This window comes from Urocampus carinirostris, chromosome 18 (genome assembly GCF_059441175.1).
Source record: "Urocampus carinirostris isolate Australia breed hairy pipefish chromosome 18, RoL_Ucar_1.0, whole genome shotgun sequence".
In the NCBI taxonomy this organism is placed as follows: Eukaryota; Metazoa; Chordata; class Actinopteri; order Syngnathiformes; family Syngnathidae; genus Urocampus; species Urocampus carinirostris.
Window position 1 is genome coordinate 1,832,020 of NC_142366.1, and position 12,981 is coordinate 1,845,000.

Here is a 12,981-nt window from a genome sequence, read left to right on the forward strand (position 1 = left end):
TGCATTCGCAATGATCGCAACAAGGCTATAGGGCTAGGACCTTAGCTTAGCCTTTTGGCTGAGAGTAAGTGTCCCGGCTCCTAGGCTTTGTAGCGTATAATGAACTGACCGATAACGGATAATGAATAACGAAGATAGATCAATAACCCTTAAAAACCCCAAAACCCCCCTGCCCACTGCCCGGAGATGGCTGGGATGGGCTCCAGCCCCCCCCCCGACCCTAATGAGGATAAGCGGTACGGCTGATGAGATGATGAGGGTATGTTGTTGCAGTCTTCCTCGGCGCATATATTCCACTGGTCTAAATCTTACCTTTTGTACTTGAGCGCCGCTGGCGGCTGTTAGAAAAATTACATTAATTGGCCGCATCACTGAATAAACCGCAGGGTTGAAGGTTTGGGAAAAAAAGTAGCGGCTTATAGTCCGGAATTTAAAATATTATACATTTTAAGTCAAGTCATATTTATTTGTATTACAAAAGTGTCTCAAAGGGTGGCACAGGATTAAAATGACACCATTGCCTGATCTTAAACCAACATGTGGGCAGGGAAAAACTCAAAACCTCAGCGTGAGGAAAAAAAAACCTTAAGAAGGGGCTTCACAAGTGGTAATCCCCCTTCCAGGATGACCAGGGTGGAATAGATTTAGCATTGGGTCACAGTACATAAACATAGTAAACATCAATAAAAGAGAACACTAGGTAACATGTTGAAATTTGTCCGGAAAGTGCATGACAGCAACGATGCCTCAAGCCTGTAAACTAGTCTTTACACTATTGGTCTGCAACATTTTTCAAGCATTGAGCTACTCTGTGTAACTAATTAGGCAGCGCAAAGGGAATCCAGTTTTTTTCTAAAATAGCAATTACACTAGCTATAAATAAATAATTTTTTGCTCAATTGCATGATAAAACTATTGAATTAGAATTAAGTTTGTTGCAATTCATGTCAATCTAAATCAATAAAAACATGAATATATTTTATTTAATACATTAATATGTTAGCATTCTATTCTCTTTTTTGCTTTAAAATTATTATCAATTCTTGAATTGATCATTCTTGTTCATGAAGCCCATGAACTGGAATTTTTTTGAATTTCTAAATTACCAATTTATCGTGTTATTCATATGTTATTATCAGGGTAATTATTAAAACAGGGTCCAGTAGACTTGGGAAACCAATAAAAATCGTTTAATTAAAAAACAACAATTACCCAGCACTGGTGAGCTTTACTCAGAACAGGTCCGCAGGCACTGGTTTGAGAGCGTTCTCCATCCGGGCACCGGTGCTGTGGAATGCTCTTCCCCCTGAGATCCGATCTGCAACCTCAGTGGAAATGTTTAAATCTAAACTTAAAACTCACTTCTACTCCATAGCATATGAATAACCTACTCTTCTCGTCGGCTGAAAAATAGTCTGTGTAATATAGTGTAATAATCTGTGAAGCCCTTTGAGACTCTTCGTGATTTAGGGCTATACAAATAAAGATGACTTGACTTGACTTCAACTGTCCTGAGGGGGCAACCTGATGCCTATTTACAACCAGTTTTAGACTCATATCTTAAATTTAGATGTATTTTTCAGATTTGAAAATATTTAGATAATTACTCTTAGTAATATGAATCTAAAATGTCTTAAGAGCTGGGGGTGGGCAATTTGAAAACCTGAGGCTGCAATCATAACTTTAAGTCAGTAAAAGGCAGCAGAGTAACAGAGGATTAGAACACAGCAATTTTTAGACATGTTACAATATTTTTTTTTCCTTCTTTTTCGAGTTTTTGTTCTGCCCTGAACAGGCCCAATACGAGTAACATAAAAGCAGATCGGCACAATAGAAAATAATGGCTCTTTGAACTCATTGTTAACACCTACCTAACAGAGAAAACATTTCACTTTCAGCTTTTGAGGTCATCTTAAACCACGCGCCCCACCTTTATTACATTCAAATAATTGCTTGATTAGATTTTAATTTAAAAAAAGTTGAGCAGTCAGACAAATTGAATGCCCCCATCCCTGACACGGAAGGAGCAACTTTTATACACTTTACTCTCAGACAATAAAGCTGTGCAGTGTACATTGAAGATGTGACGTCCGGGTGTTTCCTCGCCGCTCACTTTATTTCTGGAGCAAAACATCCGATGAGTAATCATCTGTTGCCATGGGCGACAAAGATGCGAGTACAATGAGGAGGCATGCCTACAGATTCTTTTATTGGCTTGGCAAGAAGCAAACACGCTGATTCGGTAATCCCTGAAAGAAGAATGACAAATGTCAGGAATAACAATTTTGAACCAATTCAAAGGTAATCCCATATTCTTAAAGATGCAAAATATGAAGATACAGGTTTTTGTGTAATATATATATATATATATATATATATATATATTATACGGCGGGGGTCACTCCCGGGCCGCGCGACGGAGCAAGTTCGGCGGACGCGGCGAGAGAAAAGGCGGAGGGCGCAGGGGGAGCCCGCTCGTCCGACGACCCCAGTAGCACGACGCGACAACAGGCAGCCGTCCGCGTGTGGCGGGCGAAAGGCGGCGGACGAGCGCGGGACCCCAGTAACTGTGTCGGTGTCGTGTGTATCGCGCCCGAAAGTACCCGCGGGTTAGGGGCTCGCTCGCGGGAGCGACCGAACGGCAGCCGCGGTAAAAACCCTGTTGTGAATTTGTCTCTGATCGTCCCGGGCGGACGTAAAATCGCCCAGCTGTACGACTCTTAGTGGTGGATCACTCGGCTCGTGTGTCGATGAAGAATGCAGCTAGCTGCAAGAACTAATGTGATTTGCAGCTGCGATTGGATGGCAACCAGTTCAGGGTGTCCCCTGCCCACTGCCCGGAGATGGCTGGGATGGGCTCCAGCCCCCCCCCCGCGACCCTAATAAGGATAAGCGGTGCAGATAATTAGATGAGATGAGATTTTTCTTTTTTTTTTTTTCAAGGGGCGTCGCTACTTAGCAGATTTTCACTTTTAGCGGGTAGTTTTGCTCCCCATTAACCGGTTCAAAAAAATGATTAAAAAAAAAAAGGAAAACAATTTTTTTTTTTTTGGAAAGTGCGCCGCTACTTCGCGGATTTTCACTTATCGCGGGTGGTTTTGGTCCCCATTAACCGCGATAACCGAGGTCTTACTGTACACACACACACACATACATATATACACACACACACACATACATATATACACACACACACACATACATATATACACACACACACACATACATATATACACACACACACACATACATATATACACACACACACACATACATATATACACACACACACACATACATATATACACACACACACACATACATATATACACACACACACACATACATATATACACACACACACACATACATATATACACACACACACACATACATATATACACACACACACACATACATATATACACACACACACACATACATATATACACACACACACACATACATATATACACACACACACACATACATATATACACACACACACACATACATATATACACACACACACACATACATATATACACACACACACACATACATATATACACACACACACACATACATATATACACACACACACACATACATATATACACACACACACACATACATATATACACACACACACACATACATATATACACACACACACACATACATATATACACACACACACACATACATATATACACACACACACACATACATATATACACACACACACACATACATATATACACACACACACACATACATATATACACACACACACACATACATATATACACACACACACACATACATATATACACACACACACACATACATATATACACACACACACACATACATATATACACACACACACACATACATATATACACACACACACACATACATATATACACACACACACACATACATATATACACACACACACACATACATATATACACACACACACACATACATATATACACACACACACACATACATATATACACACACACACACATACATATATACACACACACACATATATACACACACACACACATACATATATACACACACACACACACATACATATATACACACACACACACATATACATATATACACACACACACACATACATATATACACACACACACACACACATACATATATACACACACACACACATACATATATACACACACACACACATACATATATACACACACACACATACATATATACACACACACACACACACATACATATATACACACACACACACGCATATGCTCGGGGTTGTCCATCGATTCAATGATGACCATCTTCTGTTTGAACAGTCCGATCCTGGATCCACAGATGCGGTTACAGACAGAGCATGTGAAGGGGGTGCTGGGGGGAGCAGGGGTGGCCTGGCGAGCGTGTCTCTTTGCTGCGCGGTGTTGCATGCGCTGTTCCTCCATATAATCCACTCCCTGTGAGCAGTGGGAGCGCCAGAGGTCTCGGCAGGAAGCAAGTTCCTCCAGTGAGGAGGCGTTTATCCGACATCTCTTCAGGGTGTTCTTCATTTGGTCTTTGAGCCGATTCTTCTGCCCACCAGCACTGCGTTGGCCTAGATGTAACTGACCATAGAGGATACGGCGTGGCAGTCTGTGGCTGGGCATTCGAACAACATGCCCCAGCCACCTGAGTTGGCGTTGGCATTCTGCAGCTGCTTGCCCTCTCCAACACCTCTGTGTGCGGCACTCTGTCCCTCCATGTGATGCCAAGGATCTTCTGAAGACATCTTACATGGAAGGTCTCCAGGCTCTTCAGATGGCGGCTGTGGATAGTCCATGCCTCACATCCATACAGTAATGTAGTGATGCATACAGCTCTGTAGACCAGCATTCTGGTGTGGAGTCTAAGGTTGTTGTTTTGAAAGACCTTTCTCCTTAGTCGACCGAAAGATGCTGATGCTTGCTTGAGACGGCTCTGGATCTCATCATCCAATGAGCAGGTGTCAGACACTATGCTCCCCAGATATTTGAAGGTGGGCACCATGAGCCGGTGTTGCCCTGCTGCTGTGAGGATTATTGGGTTTAGTGGGAGGTCAGCACTCGACTGACAGAGTACCTCTGTCTTCTGGGTGTTGATCGTCAGTCCCATTCTGGTGTATGCAGTTACAGCTGCCGAGAGAATGTTTTGCAGAGCCTCTGGTGTATGGGCAACCAAGGCACAGTCATCAGCGTACGGCAGCTCAATGATGGTCTCTGAGGTCAGCTTGGTAGTTGCCTGTAGCCTCCTGATGTTAAACAGGTTACCATCAACCCTGAAGTTGATGGTAACTCCAGCCTGCTTCTCCATCCTTCTACGTAGCAGTGTTGTAACACAGACAAAGAAGATGTTGAAGAGAACTAGAGCCAGCACACAGCCTTGCCTCACTCCAGTTTCAACGCCAAAGGGCGCTGAGCTGTGTCTTCCAACTACCACTCTGGCCGTCATCCCTGAATGGAACTGTGCAAGAATGGTGAGAAACTTGGGTGGACACCCAAATCGCTTCAGGACTTGAGACAGTAGGTTCCTGTTCACTGTGTCAAATGCCTTTGAGAGATCGACAAAGGCGATGAACAAGTCCTTGTGCTGCTCCCGGCATTTCTCTTGGAGCTGACATGTCACAAAGATCATGTCGACTGTTCCCCTGTCCTTTCGAAAACGCGATCAGGGAAGAAGGGCCTTAGTCAGGGAGGTGACCAAGAACCCGATGGCCACTCTGTCAGAGCTCCAGCGTTCCTCTATGGAGAGAGGAGAGCCTTCCAGAAGGACAACCATCTCTGCAGCAATCCACCAATCAGGCCTGTATGGTAGAGTGGCCAGACGAAAGCCACTCCTTAGTAAAAGGAACATGGAAGCCCGTCTGGAATTTGCCAAAAAGCACCTGAATGACTCTCAGACCATGAGAAAGAAAATTGTCTGGTCTGATGAGACAAAGATTGAATTCTTTGGTGTGAATGCCAGGCGCCATGTTTGGAGGAAACCAGGCACCGCTCATCACCAGGCCAATACCATCCCTACAGTGAAGCATGGTGGTGGCAGCATCATGCTGTGGGGATGTTTTTCAGCAGCAGGAACTGGCAGACTAGTCAGGGTAGAAGGAAAAATGAATGCAGCAATATATAGAGATATCCTGGATGAAAACCTGCACCAGAGCGCTCTTGACCTCAGGCTGGGGCGAAGGTTCATTTTTCAGCAGGACAACGACCCAAAGCACACAGCCAAGATCTCAAAAGATTGGCTTCAGAACCACTCCGTGAATTTCCTGGAGTGGCCCAGCCATAGTCCAGACTTGAATCCGATCGAACATCTCTGGAGAGATCTGAAAATGGCTGTGCACAAACGTCTCGCATCCAACCTGATTGAGCTTGAGACTTATTGCAAAGAAGAATGGGCAACACTGCCTAAAGATAGGTGTGCTAAACTTGTGGGATCATATTCAAAAAGACTTGAGGCTGTATTTGCTGCCAAAGGTGGATCAACAAAGTATTAAGCAAAGGCTGTGAATACTTATGTAAATATGATTTCTTAGTTTTCTATTTTTAATAAATCCCAAAAAAGTAAAAAAAAAAACTTTTTCACATTGTCATAATGGAGTACTTTGTGTAGAATTTTGAGATAAGAGATTAAATTAATATAATTTGGAATGAGGCTGTAATATAACAAAATATGGAAAAAGTGAAGCGCTGTGAATACTTTCCGGATGCACTGTATATATACACACGCGCACACACACACACACAAATATACATACACGTATACGTACACATATATACATACCGTAAATTCCGGACTGAGGGTCAAACAGAGTTGCCGGAAACAACCGAATGTTTGATCTTACATTACACATAGTCCAGTGTTTTTCCGAATTGCTCAGTCCACAATTGAATGGATTTGGGAGTACAGTCCATAAACATGCTCGATTAAAGTCGCCGTCGACGATAAAGCTCCGTTGGGGTGTGCAAGCTGCTGTTTATTGATAGCAGCGGGCAGGAGATTTAGCGCTATGCTAACGATAGCATCCGGTGAAACGGTTAGCGGTGGAAAGTAAACAGCAAACACAAAGACCACAGTTAACTCTCCCGGTACATAGAAGGGTCTGCACGATACTGCTAGAAACTCCATATCGAGTGAGCAGTGTGTGTCAATGGTTCGGCTATTATTGTAGCGCGTAGTCTCCAACCCCTGTTTTTACCGGAGTCTTCGTCTAGTTCGAGCCGGTGATGTAATACGGCGTTGGGAAAGCCAAGACTCCGTGATGACAAAAAAAAAAAAATCCTCCAATTTCGGACGTTGTTGGTGGCGATCCGCAGCTCAATTCACACATTGTGGACGATGGATCTGGCGTTGGTTGAACATGCTTGGGAGCGCTGGTCTGTGTGGTCGCCTTCTTAGCTCAGCCTTTGCTTCGTCGTTGTTGTTGTCGGCAGGCGGGCAAATCTTCCAGGGAGATCCGGTCGTCTCTGTATATCTCTCGGGATGTAGTGGATATTATTGTAAATGCGAAGGGAGTCGAAGGGAAAATATGAGGGATCAGGGGACACTGAAAAACAAAAGACGAACTGGAGCCCGAGCCGCAGCGTCTGCACAACGCGCCGCCATCTTGACTAGAGCGCATGTGGGCGCATGCGGCTTATATACAGGTGCGGCTTGTGTAAGTGCAAAAGCGATTAACCACTTAAAATGTGGTGGGTGCGGCTTATAATCAGGTGTGCTCTATACTCCGGAATTTACGGTATACACAGTGGCTTGCGAAACTATTTGGCCCCCTTGAACTTTGTGACCTTTTGCCACATTTCAGACTTCAAACATCAAGATATAAAACTGTAATTTCTTGTGAAGAATCAATAATAAGTGGGACACAATCATGAAGTGGAACACACTTTATTGGATATTTAAAATTTTTTGACAAACAAACATTTAAGTGGGTGTGCAAAATTATTCAGCCCCTTTACTTTCAGTGCAGCAAACTCTGTCCAGAAGTTCATTGAGGATCTCTGAATGATTCAATGTTGAGCTAAATGACTAACAATGATAAATTAAATCCACCTGCATGTAATCAAGTCTCTGCATGAATGCACCTTCACTGTGATAGTCTTAGAGGTCAGTTTAAAGCGCAGAGAGCATCGTGAAGAACGAGGAACACTCCAGGCAGGAAGTTTGATGCTGGATTTGGATTTCCCAAGCTTAAAGCATCCAAAGGAGCACTGTACAAGCAATAATATCGAAAACTGATGAGAGATGCAACCAAGAGACCCATGATCACTCTGGATGAACCGCAGAGGTCTACAGCTGAGGTGGGATAATCTGTCAGTGGGACAATTAAATGATCTGCATTTATATAGCGTTTTTCAAGTCAATGACTTCCCAAAGCGCTTTACAGTGTGCTTCACATTTCCCAATAGCGGCCTTGTATTGCAGCCATGTAAGACGCTAACCTGCTTATTGGGGGTGTTGGGGGTTCAGTGTCTTACCCAAGGACACTTCGACATGTAACACGGACTAGCCGGGATTTGACCTGGGATCCCTTGATCAAAAGACGAGCGCTCTACCTCCTGAGCTACTGCCGCCCCAAACATTCAGACAACAATCAGTATACATTGCATAAATCTGACCTTTATGGAAGGGTGGCAAGAAGGAAGCATTTTCCATAATAAGTGTTGTTTAAAGTTTGCGACAAGCCACCTGGGAGACACACCAAACATGTGAAAGAAGGTGCTCTTGTCGGATGAGACCAAAATCGAACTTTTTGTCAACAATGCAAGACGTTATGTTTGGCGTAAAAGCAGCACAGCTCCTCACCCTCAACACACCATCCCCACAGTCAAACATGATGGTGGCACCATCATGGTTTTGGCCTGCTTTTCTTTAGCATGGGCAGGAAAGATGGTTAAAATTGATGGGAAGCTGGATGGAGCCAAATACTGGACCATTCTGGAAGAAAACCTGATGGAGTCCGCAAAAGACAATGATCCAAAAGCTACAATGGAATGGTTCACCAAAAGAATAGAATATATAGAATAGAATAGAATATACCTTTATTGTCATTGTTACAAATGGGCTAACATATTGTGACAACGAAATTGGGCATGACACTCCAGTTTTACACATTCATAGTGAGATATGAGCAAGAAGATAAAGGAACAGAGAAGATAATGTTATAAGACAAGGGGGATAAGGCTATAGTTATAATTTACATGGTATTTACACAAGAAATGTCGGCATGTGGGATGTTACATACAGGGTTGTCGTGATAACGTTGGTATCGTAACGGTTGTGCAATATTGCATTTGGTGCAAAGTCATCATAGTGCAAAAATAGTCAGCATGAAACAGGAAATGGTCAGACATTGTGCAATTTGAGCATTAAACGTAGTGCAGTCGACATGTGCAAGAACAAGACATGAGTAACATTATATTCGTATGAGGTAGTGTTGGCACGAGTTTTAAGTTTTTTTTTTTTTGTGCGGTGTCTGTTTGAGCAGTGAACAAACAGTGCAGACAGCATGTACGTGAGTACCATTTTACATACGTGTGAGGTAGTTTTTTTGCAACAGTTTTCAGTTTTTTGTGCGGTGTCTGTTTAGGGTGGTAATGGCTGTGGGGAAGAAACTGTCTCTGAGTCGGTTCGTTTTTGCTTTGTGTGACCTGTAGCGCTTGCCGGAAGGCAGCAGGTCGAAGAGATGGTGGCCGGGGTGAGAAAAGTCCTTGATGATGTTTTCTGCTCTGCTGAGGTAGCGAGAGCAGGCAATGTCCTCCAGACTGGGCAGAGAGCAGCCGACGATTCTCTGGGCTGTTTTGATGATCCTCTGGAGCTTTTTCCTGTCTGCTGCTGTGCACCCAGCATACCACACCGTGATGCAGTATGTTAGGATGCTCTCCACTGTGGCTTTGTAGAAGGACACCTGCTGTTTTAGGTTATTTTTCCTGAGCAATCTCAGGAAGTGCAGTCGCTGCTGGGCCTTCCCTACCACCGCTCTGGTGTTTGCAGACCAGGAGAGGTCGTCGGAGATGTGCACGCCCAGGAATTTGAACGAGTGGACTCTCTCTACACAGTCTCCTTTTATGATGAGTGGTGCTGGATTCCTGCCATTCCTTCTGAAATCCAGAATCAGTTCTTTTGTTTTTGTGGTGTTCAATATGAAGTGGTTTTCCGAACACCACGTTGAAAGTGACTCAACCTCATCCCTGTATGCCGCCTCGTCCCCTTCAGAGATGAGGCCGATCAAGGTGGTATCGTCAGCGAACTTAATGATAGTGTTTGTGGGGTGGGTCGGTGAGCAGTCGGAGCTGTAGAGGGTGAAAAGCAGGGGGCTCAGTGCACAACCTTGGGGGGAGCCAGTGTTCAGTGTTAGGGTGGGAGAGACGTGGGTACCGAGTTTCACCGACTGTGGGCGGTTGGAGAGGAAGTCCATTATCCAGTGGCAGATGGAGGGAGAGAGTCCTAGGTGTGCAAGTTTCTCCACCAGGATCTCCGGGATAATGGTGTTGAAGGCTGAGCTGAAGTCCAGGAAGAGCATTCTGACATAGCTCCCCCTGTGATCCAGGTGTTTCAGCACGGTGTGAAAACATATCAAGGTGTTAGAATGGCCAAGTCAAAGTCCAGACCTCAATCCAATTGAGAATCTGTGGAAAGAACTGAGAACTGTGGTTCACAAACGCTTTCCATCCAACATCACTGAGCTCGAGCTGTTTTGCAAGGAGGAATGGGCAAAAATATCAGTTTCTCGATGTGCAAAACTGACATTCCTCAAGCGACTTGCAGCAAAAGGTGGCGTTACAAAGTATTAACTCAATGGGGCTGAATAATTTTGCACACCCACTTTTTCGTTTTTTATTTGTTAAAAAATAACCAATAAAGTGTGTTCCATTTCATGATTGTGTACCACTTATTTTTAATGCTTCACAAGAAATTAGAGTTTTATATCTTTATATTTGAAGTCTGAAATGTGGCAAAAGGTCCAAAGTTCAAGGGAGCCAAATAGTTTCGCAAGCCACTGTATACACATACACACAGTTACATGTATACATATACATATATACACATACAGGGAGAAAATAAGTATTTGAACACCCTGCTATTTTGCTATTCCTCCCACTTAAAAATGACAGAGTGGTCTCAAATTTTCACTGTAGGTGCATGTCCACTGTAAGAGAGATAAAAAGAAAAATCCAGAAATCACAGTGCATGATTTTTTAACGATTTATTTGTGTGATATAGCTACAAATACGTTTATGAACACCTGTGTAAACATCTAGAATTCTGACCATGAAAAACCTGATAGTCCGCCCATTAGAGGTCCACTTGCACTCCATGTATCATCCTGAATTAGATGCACCTATTTGAGGTAGTTTAGCTGCATAAAGACACATATCCAACCTGCTCACCCTGCATAACCAGTAAGACTAACTTGTAACATGATGAAGACCAAATAGTTGTCCAAAGACACCAGAGACAAAATTGCACACATGCACAAGGCTGGAAAGCGCTAGGGAGCAATTGCCAAGCAGCTTGGTGAAAAAAGATCAACTGCTGAAACAATCATTAGAAAATGGAAGACGCTAAACATGACGGTCAATCTCAATAATTCTAAGTAAGGTCAGGAATCAGCCCGGAACTACACAACAGGAGTTGGTCAATGACCTGAAAAGAGCTGGGACCACCGTTTCAAGGTTACTGTAGGTAATACACCAGGACAGGGGTTGCTAACCGGTCCTGGAGAGCCGCACGTCCAGCATGTTTTGGAAGTTTCTCTGCTCCAAAACAGGTGACGCCAATTTTCAGCTTGTAAGCAGGCTTTGTGAGAGCTTGATAACGATCCAGGTGAATGGAATCACCTGTATTGGAGCAGAGAAACCTCTAAAACATGCAGGACATGCAGCTCTCCAGGACCGGGTTAGCCACCCCTGCACTAAGACATTATGATTTTAAATCATGCATGGCACGAAAGGTTCCCCTGTTGAAACCAGCACATGTCAAGCCCCGTCTTAAGTTTGCGTATGACCATTTGGACGATACAGAGGAGTCATGGGAGAATGTTTGTGGTCAGATGAGACCAAAATAGAACTTTTTGGTCATAATTCAACTAAGTGTGTTTGGATGAAGAATGACTACAATTCGAAGAAAACCATCCCTTCTGTGAAGCATGGGGTTGTAGCATCATGCTTCTGGGGTGTTTTTTCTGCTCATGGGACAGCATGAGTGCACTGGGGGCCATGTATTGTGAGATTTTGGGGGAACAACCTCCTTCCCGCAGTCAGCGTTTTAAAAATTGGTCGTGGCTGGGTCCTCCAACACGACAACAAGCTGAAGCACACGGCCAGGAAAACCAAGGAGTGGCTCCGTAAGAAGTATATCAAGGTTCTAGCATGGTCCAGCCAGTCTCCAGACCTGAACCCAATCGAAAATCTTTGGAGGGAGCTCAAACTCAGTGTTTCTCAGCGACAACCCAGAAATTTGACTGATCTAGAGATGATCTATGTAGAAGAGTGGGCCAAGATCCTTCCTGCAGTGTGTGCAAACCTGGTGAAAGACTGCAAGAAACGTTTGACCTCTGTAAAAGCAGACAAAGGTGACTGTACAAAATATTAACATTCATTTTCTCAGATGTTCAAATACTTTTTTGCAGCTAAAGAACATATATAAATTGTTAAAAAATCATGCGTTGTGATTTCTGGATTTTCTTTAGTTTCTTTCTCTCACAGTGGACAGCACCTACAATGAAAATTTCGGACTCCTCCATGATTTCTTAGTGGGACAAATAGCAAAATAGCAGGGTGATCAAATACTTATTTTCTTCGCTGTATATATATTTCATAGGTATACAGAGACCCATCAGTTATGGCATTTGATGGGCCCAGAACCCCCAGAGAAAAGTGATAATCCCCGAAATAGTCATACCTCTATAAACCTACCCCGAGACGAAGT

General features: G+C 43.5%; 1 protein-coding gene across 4 annotated transcripts in view; it reads right to left on the bottom strand.

Moving 5' to 3' along the window:
- Positions 1-230: 230 nt before the first annotated feature.
- xrcc2 (X-ray repair complementing 2) overlaps positions 231-12,981 on the bottom strand; it is a 43,911-nt gene continuing 31,160 nt past the window's right edge. For all 4 annotated transcript variants that reach the window (XM_088322029.1, XM_088322031.1, XM_088322028.1 and 1 more), the window contains one exon: positions 231-2,249. In XM_088322029.1, coding sequence (XP_088178155.1) covers positions 1,988-2,249 — 262 coding nt within the window. In that variant the 3' untranslated portion in view covers positions 231-1,987. The remainder of the gene's footprint in view (positions 2,250-12,981) is intronic.